The following is a 19980-nucleotide window of genomic DNA, read 5'->3' on the forward strand; positions in this document are numbered from 1 at the left end:
CTGGGCTGGCGAGGCATGACCCGGCCGGACCAAGTGAGATTTATATCACATCAGGCCCTTGTAACAAATGAGTTCGACACCACCGCATTACGGTACGTTACTGAGTTCTAGATATGCAAAGCAGCAGGTTTTTTATAATTATATATTTGTAAGGCACCACATAAACTGGGCCTCAATTACAGATAATGAGCTAGAAGTGAATAATTAGGATTTAATGATGCCATCAACTTATCAATAAATGTTGAAATAATTTTCTCAAAATAGTCTTTTGCTATATTATCCACTGTGGTTTACTCACACAAAGTTCACATTTTTTTTTAAAAAAAATCTTGAATAAATTGTTTTCTAGTTAGGTCTTCCCTCAGCTGTTGCCCTGTCCTCAACATTTTCCTGGCTGCATCTGTGCTTCCATTTAAACCATACAATGAGACAGAGGGCTTTTTCCTATTAAGTTATCTTGGTTCACTGTGAAAACATTCTGCAAATACTGAGAGAAACAGAAGTCTACCATAATAAAATAAAACTATCACTTAGCTGCCAACAAAAAATACCCCCCCCCCCCACGCACTTTCTTACATAAAATCTAGGCCGGGAAGCTTCTTTCCCACCCAAAAACATCTTTTTTTCCCCTTTTTTTTCTTTTTTTAATTTTTTTGTAAATTTTATTTATATAATTGAAGGGGTACAGGAAAAAAACTGGAGGGATAAAACGGCGTCATTCTATACCTATATGATTTGCAGCTAACTAAATGAAATATGCTGGCTATGTACTATTTAACTTGCCTTAAATAACTCTTAAGTTAACTATAGACTCTCATATAACAGAATATCAATATAAGTAGAATAACTGAATGACATCTTGTATTAATTTCTTTTTTCTGTATAGAAAATGTTTTACAATATACAACTGAGCTTATTTTTCAATATGTATTGTTTTTATACCTATAACGTTTTATCCCTCCCGTTTTTTTTCCTGTACCCCTTCAATTATATAAAAAACATCTTTTGATTGATGTTTTTTATCCAATAGATCTAAGTCATAGAATCATACAATCATAGAATCACCGAGTTGGAAGGGACCACAAGGCTCATCTAGTCCAACCTCCTGCACAATGCAGAAAATTCCAAACTACCTCCCACACACACACCCAGTGACCCCTAGTCCATGCCCAGAAGGTGGCCAATATGCCCTCCCTCTCATGAACTGCCTAAGGTCATAGAATCAGCATTGCTGACAGATGGACATCTACCCTCTGCTTAAAAACCTCCAGGGACGGAGCACTTACCACCTCTTGAGGATGTCTGTTCCACTCAGAAACCGCTCTAACTGTTAGAAAATTCTTCCTAGATGGAAACTCTTTTGATTTAATTTCAACCCATTGGTTCTGGTCCGACCTTCTGGGGCAACAGAAAACAACTCGGCACCATCCTTCATATGACAGCCCTTCAAGTACTTGAAGATAGTTATCATATCCCCTCTCATTCTTCTACTCTTCAGGCTAAACATACCCAGCTCCTTCAACCTTTCCTCATAGGACTTGGTCTCCAGCCCCCTCGCCACCTTTGTTGCCCTCCTCTGGACACGTTCCAGCTTGTCTACATCCTTCTTAAATTGTGGTGCCCAAAACTGAACTCAATACTCTGGGTGAGGTCTAACCAGAGCAGAGTAAAGCGATACCATCACTTCACATGATCTGGACACTATACTAAGTCTCTTAGCCCATCCTGCTGATCAAGCCTCTCTTTATCCCTCTTTTGCTTCTTTGTCCTTTAAACTTTCCTTATCCATAGAACTTACATGAAAACCAACTTTTAAAGCACCCAATAATCATCCCATCATGTGCATGTCACCAGATTCAGAAGTAGGGTTGCCAACCTCCAGGCAGGGCCTGGAGATCTCCTGGAATTACAACTGATCTCCAGTCTACAGAGATTATTTCCCTTGCTGAAATGGATGCTTTGGAAGGTAGACCAATAAACATCACACAAAGGGGTCAGCTGCACCCACTATGAACCCCAATCAAGTGGGAGTTCTCCTCCTCCTCTGCCTGCTGGAACAGAGCAGGCGTTTGAGTATGTGCACTCAGAGGGCTCTAGGTTGAAGAGATATGTGAAGGTGGTAGATGGAGGTGGAGAGGTTGGTGACAAAGGATTTGGTGCAGTACAACTTGCACAGCAGGTAGAGGGCCACGAAGCAATGCAAGGGGCTGGGCAAGAGGTTGGGCTGCTGAAAGAGCAGCACCATGACACAGCCCATGCACACAGACACCTCTTTTCATCCTCCTCTCTTTTTTTTCCACGGCATGCTGAACAGCTCCCAACTGCTCTCCAACCTTCCCCCCTCCATCTTTCTGCTGGATGGCTTCCCCCACCCATTCTTGTCACAATGAGGGAGAGGGAGATGAGAATGTGAGAAACTGGCAGGGAGGAAAGAAAGAGAAAGATGCAAATGGCCATTAGAGAGGCTGTCATTAGGGAAGGCTGGCCTGGGACCCATGTTTGGAGGCTTTGTGGCACACAGTTGGGTCCCGACCCATGGGCTGGGAAAAACTAGTTTAGAGTAGCCAAATGAGATCAAATTGAGGACTGAAGAGCAGCAGGGACAGTGGGCATTCCTGTCAATAAGGGAAAAGGTGGGTCTTGAACAGAATACCACACCACTAGGATTTCTCTTCTCAACACTCTTACAGTGCTGACAGAAAAATGAGGATCTTAGTTCTCAGCACAATTCTCAGAGAGAAAGTGGCTGCCAGTCTACTCAGTATTACCGGAAGGGCCGCCTGGTATTTTGGCATTTTAATCCCCCCCCCCCCACTCAATGTCATTGCTCAGACCGCCTCAACAGCCTCTCTTCTTTTACAATCAGCCTGGTCTTTTATTAGTAACTCTTTTTAACCTTCTTAATGTGATGAACATGGCAGCTTCTTGGCCTTATGGCTAAGATCAAGCATAGTACATCCTTGAAATTAAGTGCCATCTAGACTCCTAAGGGCTCGCTTCCATATGCTCTATTTTCCCTAAGAATTATACAGTTATGTAAGTAGATTGTTTTGAAACTATCAGACAACCTGAGGTATCACTAGAAACTTAAGAGAACTATTTCATACACTATTCTACCTTGCACGTCAAACATTTGGACTCTTTTCTTAAGGCAAAACCAAGAGAGAAAATCACTTCTCAAAAGTGTCTCTTTGAAGAATAATCTACATGCATAAACAAAGACAATAAAAAGATGCAATACATCTGCAAAACTGTATGGATGCCTTATATTGTCTGCCTCAGACAGAGAACTTCCATCAGATGCACATTAATACAACACAAATTAAGAAATGTTTGGTTCTTGTAGGTTATCCGGGCTGTGTAACCGTGGTCTTGGAATTTTCTTTCCTGACGTTTCGCCAGCAACTGTGGCAGGCATCTTCAGAGTAGTAACACTGAAGGACAGTGTCTCTCAGTGTCAAGGGTGTAGGAAGAGTAATATATAGTCAGAAAGGGGTTGGGTTTGAGCTGAGTATTGTCCTGCAGAAGTATTGTCCTGTAAGTATCAAGATAATGTGCTAATGAGGGTATGGTATGTTAATATGGAACCATTGTATCCTGAAGTGATCTGTTAATGTGTGTAATCCAAAACTAATCTGTATGGCTATTGTTGAATGTTGTCTTTGTCTGGAGGTTTTTCAGGGCAGGAAGCCAAGCCTTATTCATTCTTAAACTCTCCTCTTTTCTGTTAAAGTTAAGAAATGTTTGTCTGTAACTTTATACATCAATGAAAAACATAAGGATTGAGGGTCAGTAAGGGAATGCCAAATGAAACAAAAAGGCCTTCAGCTGCTGGCAGAAGGTAGAGGTGACAAATTTCGTCGAGGAAGAAATTCTACAGTTTTTGCCCAGCGTTCAGCTTTGCCCCACATATTTTTTGAGTTTGGGTTCAATAAACCTGAAAATTTTCAAATTTTGCAAAAAAAGCTAAATCCATTATCTTGAACTTTTTGGATTTTTCAAAAATGTCTGGGTTTATTAAGCTCAAACCCGAAAAATACCCCCACCAAAAAGGTGCACAGCCTTAACTACAGCTAAGAAGGGCCTTTCTCAAGTTGCCACCCATCTGTTCTATTAATTACTTACTTCATTTATACTTTGCCTTTCTCCCCAATGAGGACCAAAGTGGCTTACATCGTTCTTATCCACACAACAACCCTGTGACATAGGTTAGATTGAGAGTGTGTGACTGCCCCAAGGTCACTCAGCAACGGGCCATGGTTCAGTGGTAGAATATCTGCCTGACATACAGAAGGTCCCAGGTTCAATCCCCAGCTCCTCCAGTTAAAAGGATCAGGTGATGTGAAAGAACTAAGCCTGAGACCCTGGAGAGCTGCTCCCAGTCTGAGTAGACAATACTGACCTTGATAGACTGATGGTCTAATTCAGTATAAGGCAGTTTCATGTGACCATGTGTGCATGCTGGTCCCAATTGGGCCAAGAAGCAAACTGGGAGCCAGTGAAGGTGGAACAAGACAGAAGTAATGTGGTCCCTATGACTCACTCCAATGACTTGCTTGCTGAGGTATTCAGTACCAGTTTTAATTGCTGAACACTCTTCACTCTCCCCACATACAGCAAATGGTGGTAATCTAATCTAGATGTTACCAAGGTCCACATCGCAGTGGTATGAATTTTTTTAATCAGGAAAGGCCACCGCTGGCTCACCAGCCAAAGGTGGTGACAAGGTACCTCACCAAAGTCTCCTGAGTAAGCATAGCAGTAATGGCATAAGAGAACAGGTTCTTTTATGAATAAAATTGGTTAAACAACAGGAAGCAGAGAGTAGGAATAAATGGACAGTTCTTGCAATGGATGTAAGTGAGCAGCAGAGGTCCTACAAGGAACAGTATTGCAACTGGTGCTATTTAATTTATTCATAAATGGGGATGTAGTGACGAAGTTTGCAGATGATGCAAAAATTATTCCCGATGGTCAAAACCAATGTGGATTGTGAACAAGCACAAGGGGATCTATCAAAATTGGGCAAGTGGGCAACTTTGTGGCGAATGAAGTTCCATGTAGATAATTGAAACAGAAACTCCTCTTTAAGCATACATGTAAGAATACTATGCAACCCTTATACATCATAACATTGACACTCTGGTGAAAGACATTTACAGATCCAAATCCTCTCTATTAACAACTGGATATCACTGCAATTTGGAGACTGCTCCTTTCCCCTTTGCATCCCAAAGCCACTGCTGAAGTTTTTGCTAGGCTTGAGGAAAGGAAGGCAGGGGTTTCAGAGAGTGCAAGAGGAGGAGGATTAGGAAATGGCGTGAATTAACAGAGAACTCAGAACATCATCTCTCTAGATGCTATGTGTGCATCACTTATATTTTGCCTGTTCTCTTCCCAGTCTAAGGTTTTTCTGCTGTCACATCCCATTCTTCACTGTGTTTCTCCTCCAATCCCAATATTATTATTTCAAGTTATCCATCCTCCTGACCAGGGTTCAGTTTCCAGGGTACACAAAGGGCTGCCGTAGGAGTCTTTGCAGTTAAATACACAGTCTCGGGCGAAAGGAAGCCATTCAATCAAAGACTGGAGAAAAAGGAGGAAGTTCCAGCTTACTTTTAAAACCCTGATACATATGGTTAATCCGGTATTTTCAAGATCTCTTTGTGCAAGCAAAGATCAAAAGGAACTGAGATATACTAACCTAGAGTAACATAAACTACAGCCAGAATCTCTTGCAATGATTTTGCGGAGAGCCGCAGGCATTTTTTGGCTCAAGCTAAAATGTAATTTGTAGAGCTTGACCCTGGATTATTTGGCCTATAAAGCTTTCAAGCAATACCTTTTCATACCTGTTGAGACTTTCCCTATCTTGCTTTATCCTGATTTGTTTTCTCTTTGCTTCACAATGGCATGAAGAATCTTGTAGTGTAATTCCATACAGAGTTACTCCAGTCTATGCCCACTGAAATGAACGGGTTTAGACTGGAGTAACTCTCTTTAGGATTGCCATGTCAGTGAGCTTATTCTTATTTCTGAGACACAAGTAAATTGACACATTTGCCAAGAGCAAATAAGGATGCAGCTCAAACACAGATCATCTGATTTGGTGCACTTCAGCTTGTTTGTATGTTTGCAGAAATCCCCATAATTGTTTTGACATCCTGACACTGTTTGTCAAGTGAAACTGCAATAATTTGCAACCCAGCTAAATTATCTTACACTGAGGTGATGCAAAAATTGTTAACCACAACAATATGCATACCAATAACCATCTTGTTACACTAAATGATTCACAGGCATTTCTAATCATCCTGCATTGTTAACATGTTATTAACATGTTGATGAAGTTATATTTTCTTTTAAGTCTATGACCTTTTTGTCCTTAAACGTCCCAGTATAGCAGAATGCCCAATCCCAGCATACGCTGTCTAATATCTAAGTCTTACTGCCATCTAACATTTAAAAGAACTCTATGACCAGATTACAGATCAATTCCTCGTCATAACAAAAAGGCATTTGCTAACTCAGGGGCAAGATGGGGGTGGGTGGGAGTTGGCAGCAGACGAATAACACAATACTGATACAATGCTGGAGTAAACTGTGACCACAGTTTTATTGTCAATCAATCAATCATTAACCAATTTTATTGATGCTTTAAGCTGATCCTGTGTTAAGCAGTAGGTGGGCTAGATGGCCTGTATGGCCCCTTCCAACTCTATGATTCTATTATTTTGGGATCCCACATGGATGCAAGACATTGCGTTGTTGACCTGCCATCTGGGAGTGAAGCAGTATGACAGCCCCTGAGCTGGGCACACCCCTAATGGCTGCACCCCAAAGATCCCTTAAGGGTATTTTCAAAATAGGGGGAGACAGGCACGCAGTCACTGCCTCCCTCCAAATGGATCTGGCTCTATACCCAAACCACCCCCCACAAAGTTGTGACAAAAACATACAAACCATGCAACCAGTGAAACATCCCATGGATTAAGGGAGGGAAGGTGGGAAACCTGAGACGACTGACTGTGGGCTCCAAGGCAGGGCTAAAAGGAGCCAGGAGGACCAGAGAGGGAATGCCATCCTTTTGATCTGCCTGAGCAGCCCTGCCCCAGCTCCCAGCTCTGCCCATGATTGGTGCTGGAACCAATGCTTCAGAAGCCTGCCCAGAAGGTCCAGGATGCCAGGCTGTCATGGTGATGAGGAAAGAAGAGAGACACCTCCAGCTCCTTGTGCCCCACTCACCGCCCTGTGCTGCAAAATCCACCCCCCCAAGTAAATCCAGGAGCCTTGCTAAGCAAGCTAGGGACCTAGTCACAGACAAATAGGGTAATTTTATTCTGGAGAACCACTAACTATGGGCATTTAGCTTTATGACATTTCACAATAAATGCTGTAAAGGAATTACTAACCATTTCTCTCATACAGCTCTCATACATGAGCTGCTGCTCTACTAACAGAACACAAAATCCTTGGACTTGGGAGAGGAGAGAACCCAACATGCAGATAGCATAACCCAACACTGTCTCTCCTTTAATATGCAGTTTTGGCTATGCAATGGAAAAGCTATGGCAGTATTCTGAAAAACAAGGTAGAGGCTGGAGCAGAATCTCTCCCTCCCATGCCATACAAGGCATTTATTGATTAAATTCATTTGTTTACTGTTTTCCATAAGATCTACCCAAAGTGGCTTATAATAAAATTCATACCAGTAACATTTGAATGGTTAAAACCAAAAAACAATCACGTTAATAAAACATAATGTTAACGTAACACAATAAAATACAGAGAACAAATTCAGAAGAGGAGTTAAAAATACAATAAACAGCTTCAGCAATAAAATATACCATGGCAATCATGGTGTGCAGGTACTGCAGAGGCCATCCCCATGGAAAATTGTACTGTATGAAGTTGGTCATAAGGGGGGGGTATGCTTAGAAATCCCCCCCAGAACTGAGCTGTACCTGTGGAACTAATATCTGTTTTGCTTCAATTTTAGCCAATCCAAACAATGTGGGGGGGGGGGCAGAGCAAAAAGGATGTTCCTCATTTTTGTTCTTACAGTTTATGGGATGCTTTGGATCTATTCTGAATTTTTTAGTGTATGTGCTCTTTTAAAACATGCTGTATGAGGACAATGTGTTAATCATCATAATTTAATATTGGTGGTTACAATTACATACAGTGTTAATCAGAGGGAAATGAAATCTAGCTAAATGAAATGTTGGGTGGCACACTAAGAACATTATTTAATCAATGTACCAAAAATAGTTTCAAGTAGAAGCTAAAATAAGAAACAGAAAAAAGCTCAGAGTAAGCACAAATTTTAGTTATCTCCCTATTCATCAAAGTTGTGGTGAGACTGATGGCCTTATTCAGTGAAAGCACTATCAAGATGAATAAACAGTGATGGAATTGGCTTATATGGCATGAAATTTTACAGATGAATTCATGTCTGTCGTGTTTCTACAACACATTGACTTCCCCGTATTGTCACCAGCTGGAACGGTTCTTTAACTACATACTACAAAACTCTTCACTGCATTCCCAGCGCTAGAAATTAAATTAACTTAAGTGCATGTGGATGATATTGAAGATTTAAGGAACTCATTTAAGAAACAAAGTAGGTCAAATGACGCTTTGGTATGACTCAATACAGCTCGTTTAGGAGCAATATAACCCATGAGACGTTTCAACAACTTGGTATGTGGTCTAAACTGTCACCTCAGAGTTGTATGTGGTAACTTCTTTACTAAACTCTGTTATTTTAATTGCCACTCCAATGAATAAATCATGATGAATTATGAAATGTAAGGCACCAAATAGCTTCATCCCCTGATATATAATTATGTGAAAATTTAACAGTAGTGAAAGAGCAATGTCTCCTAAGAATATACATTCATCAGACTCCTTTAAAATTCAAAGGGCTGGATCTAACTAACTTTTCCATAGGTAAAAAAAAAAAAAAAAGGAAAAATCGACAAAAGCCATGTGGGATGGGGCTATATTAAGGAGGGGGATTAGTTGAGATTTAGGGGGAAAGCTGGCTAGATCCAACTCAAAGTGCTTCATCATGACACCAAAAATGTTATCCTTCATCCTAGTATCTAAAGGCAATGATTAGGACAATCTCTCCTCCTCTCCCTTTAAAACTGGAGTTATCTGGTTAGGGGTTCTAAGTGTGCAATGTACATCGAGAACTGCACCAAAGTTCCACCCAAAGCAGCTTACAACGTTCTTTTGTCCATTTTAATCCTTAAAACAACCTGTGAGGCAGGTTAGGCTGAGAGTGTCAGATGGCCAAGTAAATTTCCACAGCTGAGTGATGATTCGAACCTATTTCTCCCAGATCCTAGTCTGACACTCAAATCACTACATTTTCATGTGGGTTTCCCTCAAAGGCCAAAGCAGCTCTGAAAAGGGTCCCGCTCCCTTCCCCATATGTTTTACTGACAGGAACCAGTAGGGGTCACTGGGGGTGTGTGGGGGAGTGACCAGTAGGGGTCACTGGAGTAGGGGTCACTAGAGTAGGGGTCACTGGGTGTGTGGGGAGGAGGTAGTTGTGAATTTCCTGCATTGTGCAGTGTAGGGGTCACTGGAGTAGGGGTCACTGGGGGTGTGCGGGGAAGGTAGTCGTGAATTTCCTACATTGGACTAGATGACCTTGGTGGTCACTCCCAACTCTATGATTCTATGAACCAAGGCTTGAAGTCTGGCAATACTGTTGTAGCTGCCTAGCAATGGTCGCAGAGGGCATTCATTTTTTAAAGCTACAGACACTGCTTCTGTTATTTTGGAGGGTTTTAACTCCCAATGTATTTTTTCAGATTTTTCTGCAAATGTGGGTCTTTTCTCAGATTTGTAGAAAGATCCGTCTTGCCTGTCTATGGTCTCATTCTGCAGATTTAAGTATCCACAGACAGGGCCACTTTGAGAATGAGCTATATTGACTTTGGATCAGACCACATCCATCTCTAACAGTGTCCCTCAGCAAGCCCACAAGCAGAATACAATTAAGCAATAAGGTCTGTCTTCATTGTGCTCTGCTTGTCCACAATATTTTGCAAATAACCATGTAATGAAATCAGTTAGGAACCACCACAAGGAGGTGCAGTTTGCAGATTGAAATGCAGGACTGTATCACATAAACTAAGACTCTCTCTACTAATGTTGGGATGTGATGGAGGATGGAAAGGTGGGGGTAGGAATAGTGGCCATGTGGAAGGGGACTGGGTATTCTTGCCGGGTATGGAAGCCCTTCCTATCTCTCTTTACTAAGAATGTTCCAGATTCAGTCCACTATACCAAACTGTTCTTTGCAAAAGTAGGAAGATAATTGTGAATCCAGAATGTGATTTTTTTTGTTCCTCATACCAGACTACAGTTCTTGATTTATCATAGCTAGCTAATGCACCTCAATGGGGTATACACAATATTTTGTTGAGACACACATACAAAAAAAGAAAAGAAAAAGCTATTTCTATGCTTCTATGCCTACATATCTTAAAACACCACATATGCTCTAGACTTCTTTCCAGCTTTGTTTTCCATGGCACCAACCAGACTCAGGAAAAGAAAACAACACGGATAGTCACGAAACTGAATGTGCAGCTATGGGAGCACAACTTCCATATGTTTTCAAAAAATCTGAGCAAATCACTGACTTGAGCTTACTTTTCTGGGGATGCTTCAAGTACAGTTTATACACAAACAATCCTGTGCATAAACTCATGAGGCCTTTATGACAGTTGGGGGGGGGGGAAATATACCCAGGAAATCTGATGCACTACTCAGAGCCATACTCACATTGTGCTTTGTGAGGTTGGAAATATTCGTTGCTATTGCTTGTAGCCAGTCAATACAATCTTCAGGAGAAAGACAATGAATTATGCCACTGCAAACGCCATCCACTGCTATTACTTGGAATGCATTTTGCCTGTAGACAATCAGAATAGATCAGGTCTGAAGATAACTGCATCTGCTCCAACATTACCAACTTAATAATAATAGTTATAGAAAAGTTTTAAAAATCCCTCCCCATACATGCATGCCTCCTCCCTGCACAGTAAGAGCCTGCCATTGAAGATCTGTTGCTTTTTCCTATTGTATGAGTCATTCTCCTTTCTATATTTGGCTTTTGCATGTGGTACATCTCCAGATAAATCTTGGCAATCCCCTCCCCCACAAACCAACTGAACACAAATTGCTCACATTGGGGAAAGTGCTAAGGACACAGCTTGAAAATGAAGACCCTGGAGCTAGATGTTCATGTCAATGTCCATGACGTCATGTGACAAAAGCCTACAGACTCTGTACCCTTTTTTTAAAGGGGGAGGGATTCTGAGTTTGTGTAGCAGCAGGAAGTACTATTTTTAGGACAACACACCCTTTGCTTCAAGCAACATCATGATCAAATATGTTGTCCTATGGCTGCAGGATAAAATGGGAAGAATGTATTGCGACAGATATTATAGCTGTCCAATGCATAAAAGCAACCATAATAATTTAATTCACAGTACTACTACATGCTCCTGCTACTTGAGATGTTTTTATAACAAATCCAGTAAAATTTAGTAAATTGTATCTGAAACTCATTTGCAGAGAAATGACATACAAAATGAAAAGGTCTTTCTCATGCACCAAAACAACTAGTAAGCATTCAAGTTTCTTCCAAGTAAAAGAAAAGTGCAACCCTATGCAAAGTTATACCCGCAAAGGCTGAAATCCTACACTTGAAAAACTATAAGCTGCTAGATCACCAAGTTATGTGAATGACATCATATACATGACTACATGGGTTCCCCCGTGTGGCACCCCTGGGGGCCATGGTCCCCTCTACTACATCCTCTGACACCCACCAAGCTTTTCAGAAAGTGGGTGGAGCCATTGTTAGACAGGGCTTGTCATTGGCTGCCCTCATTCAAATGAAAGGATTTCCCATAAAATAGCAGCCACTAGAGGATCAGGAAGACTCATAAGTACATGACCTTTCTGTAGTCAGTTTGTGGTTCCATTTCCCCCATCAGGCCTGACCTGCTGTGCTGATGAGCTTCTTTTGCAAACCAGAGAGGAAACTCTATTCTAGCCTTAAGAGTGTAAAGGGCTGGGCTGCTGCATGAGGGGATATAAGTGTTCAGAAGAAGAAGAAGAACACTCCCCCTCCTCCAGGCTTGCTGCCCTCCCAGAGGCTGGACCTTGCTTCCAACCAAAGTACAGATGCCATATTTATTAGAAAGGAAGATGCCCCTGAATGTAAGACAACCCCCTTAAAATGTTATACCCAACAGTACTGGACATAACTCTAACCTGTTTGCAAATGTAAGACAACCTCCTCTTTTTTTTATAGCATACCTGTGGAAAAGCCTAATCTTGCATCTGAGTGAATACTTTAATACTAAACTTGACAGACCAATGGGTAGACTGGTTGCCATGTAGTTCTTTTGAAAAGCAAGGAGGGAGGTGTCATGTTTGGCTCTGCCTCATGTGGCAGCCATTTTGGGTTTAGCTCTGCTTCCTGTGGCAGCATTCACCACCCCCCTCTCCAAATTCCAAAGGTGCCTATGGGCAAAAGGTTTGGGGACCCCGGATGGGCCTATTTTGAAATTTCATAAACAGCATAATCAAAAGGGCAAATAGCAGAAATTATTCTCAATAAAATAAACAAATATTGCTTTATAATTTAATAATTAATAGATAGTTTCATTTTCCAGACTTCTTCCCTACTGTGCATAAAAGCACAAAAGCATAGTCTTCCCTGTTGGGTAGCTCCAATTATAATTGTTGTTGTTTCAAAGATGATCTGCTTCAAAAATTACTTATGGGTAAACAAGAACAGCAACAAATATAAATGCAAATTTGATATAAAGTGTCAAAAAAGTGCTCATGAAGTGACAAAAAGCAAATAAATATGTACAATATATACAATAGGATATGCACAATGTAGACGAAAAAGTTGTTCCAGCAAACAAGTAATCACAATGTATCAGGTTTCAATCCAACAGGTAAGGTTTTTTTAAAAATACGTTGAAATTTCCTAATAAGAATATCTTTCTCAACAGAAATCAATAGTAAAGCTGGAAAACAACAGGCAATAACTCCATAGCTATAGAAGATGTTCCAGGACGTGTCGTTTAGATCATTCAACCACGTTTCACTATGGGCTTCATCAGCTACAAGTTCAACAGGAAATAATAAAGATGTGAACCATAATAGGTGCCGTCTCGTAATGGACCAGAGTTACTTCTTTGTAGGTCTCCAAAAGACAAGATCAAAAATTACTTAGGCAACAGAGCTGGGGAACTCAGAATTGATCCATATAACTTCAGAGATTTTCACATTGCAGTTGTCTAGCATTTGGACATAAACTAAATGCAGTGAAAGTCTGTGACGCATCCATCGATAAAAGGAGAGGCCATCCAAGAATCCTGTTTTAGTGCTGTTCCACAAAGCTACATTTTGTGCTGTAATGCACTTTGGACTGATTTACTGCCTCCAAATGACAGGTAATTATGAAGCCTACAGAAAACCTTTGGATATTGCGGCATTAAAGGCCCAATTTCTTCAACTAATAGTCTTTTTGGCATACAGCCTAAAGAAAGGTCATGGGTCTGAGTGGCTGAAAAGTCACAAGAGCTGAACAGATTTCCTGACCTAAATCCAACTTGGAGTTTACAAGTCTAGAAATTGTGTCATAATTCCATTCTTCTGCAATCAATCTGAACTTGAGAGTACAACATATAAATTCAGAAATTGTAACCATGTCTATTTCTATTACTTTTAAATCCTGCTCTTTCCCCCAGGAGCTCAACCTGGTAAAGTAGATGTTCGCTACAAGCCAGGCATGTTTTTTACTCCACTGCTGGTAAAGTAGATTAGGCTAAAAGAGCATGAGTGTTAAGTGCCGTCAAGTCGCTTCTGACTCATGGTAACACTATGAGCTAAAGTCCTCCAAAATGTCCTATCTTTGACAGTCTTGCTCAGATCTTGCAAATTGAGGGCTGTGGCTTCCTTTATTGAGTTAATGGGTCTTCCTCTTTTCCTGCTGCCCTCAGCTTTTCCTAGCATGACTGTCTTTTCCAGTGACTCTTGTCTTCTCATAATGTGACCAAAATACGATAGCCTCAGTTTAGTCATTTTAGCTTCTAGGGTCAGTTTAGGCTTGATTTGATCTACAACCTACTGATTTGGTTTTTTTTGGCAGTCCACGGTATCTGTAACACTCTCTTCCAACACCACATTTCAAAGAAATCTACTTTATTCCTATCAGCTTTCTTCAATGTCCAGCATGAATTAACTTAATCTTGGTGGCCAGTGACACATCTTTACACTTTTGAATCTTTTCTAGCTCCTTCATGCCTGCCCTTCCCAGTCTCAATCTCCTTCTGATTTCTTGGCTGCAGTCTCCCTTTTGGTTGATGATGGAGCCAAGGAATAGAAAGTCTTTGGCCCAAAGTCACCCAGTCAGCATCATGGTCCACCTATGCTCCCAAATCGGAGTCTGGGTATTCCCATTCTTACTCCAGCTGTTCAATCTAAATCATTCTGCTGCGGAAAACCAAAGAGTGGGTTGTACTTTTATAACTCACAGTGCATTCCTGAGTGGAATGCCCGCACTGGGCTTAGGAGGCAACGCGGGTGGACTGCCTCCAAAGGAGGTTTCAGCCCAGCCAAAACCTCCTCCCAGCACAAAAAATCTGTGCAACCCTCATAGGGTTGCACGGGAGATACATCAACGGAAGGCCCTGTCAGCATCCCGGAGTGGATGCCATGGCAGTGGTAGGCGACTGACGTCCGGGCCTTCCCACCGGTGTTGGGGCCACAAATGCCAGTGTAAGTTGCCCAGATGCTGGTGCGGGGGGCCCGGACACCGACGCAGGCCCTTCCCGGCCTCCAATGAGACTTTCGTCCTGGCCGCCGGCGCAGGTCAGGAATGTGCTCTTATTTTCATCAACAGATAATTGTTTGCAAATGTTTTTTTTTCTTTCAAAACTAAGAATATATACCCTGAGCAATGTATTCCAGGAGGGAAGGCATCTTGGTGTTGCCTGATCTTGTCAGATCTCTGAAGCTAAGCAGCGTTGGTACTTGGATGGGATATCTCCAAGGCAAACTCAGCAGAGGAAGGCAATGGCAAACTACCAATGCTTTTCGGCTGCCTTGAAAGACCCTTGCTGGGGTCACCACAAGTTGGTTGCAACATGATGGCACTTACACTGTATTCCAAATGAGGCTGCAGCACGGACCGATATAAGGGTCTGTACATTGCTGTTTTATTTCCATTTAATTTCTTTATAATCCCTAGCATGGAATTAGCCTTTCACTATTTTACTGCAAACTGAGTCACCGTGTTCATCTATCCGCTAAAATCCCAAGGTGTCTTTCTCTTTGAGTCTCTGCCAGTTCAGACCCCATCAGCATATACCTGGTTAGGATTTTTGTTCCAATATGCATCACCTTGCATGCACTTACACAGAGTTTTATTTGCCACATTGTTGCCCTAATTTAGTGAGATCATTTTGAAATTCTTCACGTCAACTTTGGTGGAATAATTTGGTGTTGTCTGCAGTTTTGGCCATTTCGCTGCTCACCCTTGCTACCGTTTATGAACTAAAACAGTAACACTCCCCTTACTGATCCTTGTGGGATCCCGTTGCTAACTTCCCTCCACTGTGAGAAAAAACAGCTTTTTATAAAACAGTAAGAATTTATCTAATATCCAGAACCTCATAGAAAATTGTGATGCCTCAGAGTATTAATTATATTCTTGTCTAGCACTAAATGTGTTTTACGATTCCTGCCATAATACATCGACAAAAGGTTTTTCTTTCTGCAACAGTGGCAAAAAAGAGAAAGAAATCTAGATCCATTCCCATAACACTTAACTGACATGCATACAAAGTATGCATTTGGTATCTACGTACCTGCACAGATCTGACCCTGGGAGATACTGGGAGAATCGGGAGTGAAGGAGTGGTATTAATCGGAGATCACACCACCTTTTCTCCCATCTAAGCCCTGGAGATGTAGGCCATGATGAACACGAAAGTGTGTCCTGAAAAAAAATTGCAAACACCTTTACATTAACAACATTCACGATAAACAAAGGTTCATTTTTGTTCATTATTCTTGCCTATTGAATTGTAGTAGAGATTTTCATCCTTACCAAAACAGTGTTCTAGCAAGCTCTGTCATCTGTGTGTCGGATTTTAAGCCTGCTTCCCTTGTTTCACTCAGAATCAAGGAAGAACTTCTTCATAATATACCTTAGCAGAATGGCTAACAAATGTTATTCTTGCAAAAAAAGAGATTCATAACAGAAAACTGGAATTGTAAGCAAATAAATTTAATGAAAATTGGGGCAGAATGATAAAGATGTATGGCCACATAGTGCCATGCAACTTTGCCTGTATATTATACCACAAGGCTCTTGATACAGTAGCACAGCTCAAATAATAACTTAATTTCTATCTTTCTTTTTTAAAAGGAAACAGATTCAACAATATGCAGTTTCTTTTAATACCACTATTTTGCACTGAACCTCCTGGAAAGTTAATGATAGCTGCAGGGGTTCAGCCCCCAGGACAGCCCATACCTACAAAGGGAGGCCAGCCCAAGAATCTGTTATTGGGAGGAATGTGAATTTGGTTAAACAGGACCTCCCAGTGTGTCTGTACACATCAGATGTTGAAAGCAAAGGAAGCCCCAGATGGCATACGCATAATTAATGCTCATTATGAAAAGCTGGATATATGTGAAAACGAAGGCTTTTATGTTGCAGGAATTCTTGGTGGATGCAATCCGTCTATGTGCAACAAGCGTGCTTTGCATTCTCCCAAATGGACCATTTGGGCACACCAGGTCACTAATTGTCACAAATGATAAGCAGGCTTTGCCCCCTCTGGAGCATTGCTCTGAACTGCAGCACTTTACTTGTGCCCAAAGAAGTAAATGAAAGCCAGTTTTTCATAGGGAAGAAAGTAAAGGAATGCATCTGAGATAGGGTTGCCAACCTCCAGGCAGTAGCTGGAGATCTCCCGCTATTACAACTGACCTCCAGCCGATAGAGATCAGTTCACCTGGAGAAAATGGCTGCTTTGGCAATTGGACTCTATGGCATTGAAGTCCCTCCCCTCCCCAAACCCAGCCCTCTTCAGGCTCCGCCCCAAAAACCTCCCGCTGGTGGCAAAGCGGGACATGGCAACTCTAATCTGAGAACACTGTTGGAGACAGAGCTAAACCGGGCCCTGGTGACCACAGAAAGTGGAGCAGGGGAACTATTAAGGACTGAGCCAGTTATTTGTACATCCCCACCATAGGGTTTCATATTATATTTTCTAGGATGTGTAATTTCTTTTCTCAATATGGTAGCATGGTTTTTGTCCGACATAAATATCTGCAAAGGTTTACTGCTGAAACCCTTTCTCCTCATATGAACACAAGAAGGCTCTGCCTTTTTGTTGTTGTTGAGAATGGATATAAAAAGCCCTTAATTTATGCTCACAGCTGTCCCACATCACTGGAAACAGAAATAACAAGGATTTGTAAGGCTCGGGGTTGGGCTGACCATTTTATCCATGAATTGCTGTGAAAATTCCACTTGCACTGATGCTGCAAGTGAGGGAATAGATAACCCGGTGGAAAAGATATAACCCTGCAGCAAGTTATCCTGGCCTTTGAAATAATATTTTCTTTTCGATATTTTCTGATCCTGCCCACACCAAGAAGAGAAAGGGGGAGTTACATGGTTCTTGGGAAAGCTATTAAAGTACTTCTAGCCCTCACAGCAACAAGAAGTGTCAAAACCTTGCTGATTGAATCTTTCTTCCAGATGTGCCTAGCCACTTCAGAAGGCAGGACAGCACAGAATAATGATGCAACCTTTCAGGTAGTTTGTTTGAGCCTCTGGGTCTTTGAATATAGCTTGTCACCACCTATGATATGTTATTAAGTGACATTACAAACAGAAGAAGAAGAAAACTCTTTTCTATGAGTTTTGGCCCTGATACCTTTTTGAAACAGAATTTTTTTCTGATTTTGTTTCCAAACTACTTAAAAGTTAGATGAGGTTTTTTTTTTTTCATTTTGAAGTTTACATTTAATTTAAAATTTTCATCTTCATTTTAAACAGTTCAGGTAAGAGTGTAGTAATAACAGAAGCTGAACTAAGCAGTGGGAATTGAAATTTAGTATGGTACAAGTGGGAGCCTGCAAGGACTTGCAGGAAACATTTCCTTTTCCCCTCCCCCTCTGTTTCCTCCTTCTCTTTCCTGGAAGCCCCCTTAGCCTCTCCCCCTCCTGCTTCCTTCTCTCCTTCTAGGGTTTCCAATCTCCAGGTGGGAACTGGAGATCTCCCAGAATCATAGCAGGTCTCCCAACAACAGAGATCAGTTCCCCCCTAGGGTTGCCAGCTCCAGGCTGAGAGGTTCCTGGAGATTTGAGGGTCAAGGGGAGGTTTGAGGAGGGAAGCGATCTCAGCAGAGTATAATGCCATAGAGTCCATCCTCCAAAGCTGCCATTTTCTCCAGGGAAAGTGATCTCTGTCATATGGAGATCAGTTGTAATTCTGGGTGATCTCCACCTGGAGACTGACAACTCTAGTTCTCCTGGAGGAAACTGCTGCTTTGGAGGGTGGAGTCTATGGCATTATACCCCTCGGAGGTCCCTCCCCTCTTCAAACCCCACCCTCCCAAAATCTCTAGGGATTTCCTAACCTGGAGTTGGCAACCCTACCTCCTTCTGACCCAACAGCCAACCTACTTTTATCTGCCCCTCTGTCTTCCTCCCCGGCAGCCTCTACCTAGGAAAACTATGACCCAGTTGTGTGGTGCCAGACACTGGGCCAGGCCCAACTGCATGGTAGGGTGGCACCTCACTTTCACCACTATCCCCCTCCCCACACTATTTGCTCTTTCCCTTCCCCTTTCCCTTCCTCATTCTCTCCTTCTCAGCCATTCACCAACCTACCTTTTATCTGCCTCCCCTGTTCAGCTATATTTATTATTGATTTACTTCATTTATGCATCATCTTTCTCCACAGTGGGGACCAAAATAGCTTACATTATTCTCCTTTCCTCCTTTTTATCTGCAGAACAACTCTGTGAGGTAGGTTAGGCTGAAAGTATATGACTGGCACAAAATCACCCACTGAGTGTCCACAGGAAGATGGGAATTCTAACCTGCATCTCCCGACCCTACTTTGAAGCTCTAACTGATACACTATACTGGCTTTCACAGGGTGGCTGATGTTGAAGAGTAGCAAGCAGCCAGGCCCTGTTGAAGCATGGAAGTTGGGTGGTATCAAGTCACCCAGAGGTTGCTTCCAGGCCTAGGGTTGCCAGTCTCCAGGTGGGTCCTGGAAAACTCTCAGAATTACATCTCAATTCCAGGTGTCAGAGATCTGTCCCCCAGGAAAAAATAACTGCTTTGTAGGGTGGAATCTATGGCATTATATTCAGCTGAGTCCTCCACAACTAGGGATTTCCTAACACGGAATTCCCTACATCAAATACAGCTTGATCTTCAGAACCTTAGCTTCCTGGGGCTGGATCTGGAAGATGGATGAGAAGCTAGCTAAAATGACTCCACTTGTATCTACCTCTCACAGATGTTGGTGTATACTATTTTAAAAAATTACCCCTTCCCCAATAACCATTTGATGTTCATAGGAAATTAGCATAATTACACAGTCGGAAATTATAGTTTAAACTTTTATTGTGGAATAATTGGGATAAACTCAGGGGAGATTGACTATTAAGGCAACAGGGGGAAATCCCAGTGGGCCAGTGATCTGGGGGATGCCCTACCCACTGGAGCAATTCCAGACCAGGCATCACTCCCCTCCTACAAGGGACACTCTCTGCTAGGGTCACCCCGGCCCAAAGAGGGGACAGGTGCAAGTGCCCATTGCCATGAGCTGGAGAAGCACAAAAGAGTCTTCTGGCCTGGACTCATCCTTCCCAGCACAGTGAAGGACATGCATGG

The 19980-nt window shown here is 42.0% G+C and overlaps 1 protein-coding gene across 1 annotated transcript in view; it reads right to left on the reverse strand.

Moving 5' to 3' along the window:
- Positions 1–19980, reverse strand: part of SNTG1 (syntrophin gamma 1) — a 143789-nt gene that overhangs the window by 81865 nt on the left and 41944 nt on the right. The window contains exons 9-10 of the mRNA XM_056854317.1: positions 15921–16051; positions 10807–10936 (exon numbers count right to left, since the gene is read on the reverse strand). Of these exons, the coding sequence (XP_056710295.1) occupies positions 10807–10936; positions 15921–16051 (261 nt within the window). The remainder of the gene's footprint in view (positions 1–10806; positions 10937–15920; positions 16052–19980) is intronic.

The sequence above is a fragment of the Euleptes europaea genome, chromosome 8 (assembly GCF_029931775.1).
Source record: "Euleptes europaea isolate rEulEur1 chromosome 8, rEulEur1.hap1, whole genome shotgun sequence".
Lineage (NCBI taxonomy): Eukaryota > Metazoa > Chordata > Lepidosauria > Squamata > Sphaerodactylidae > Euleptes > Euleptes europaea.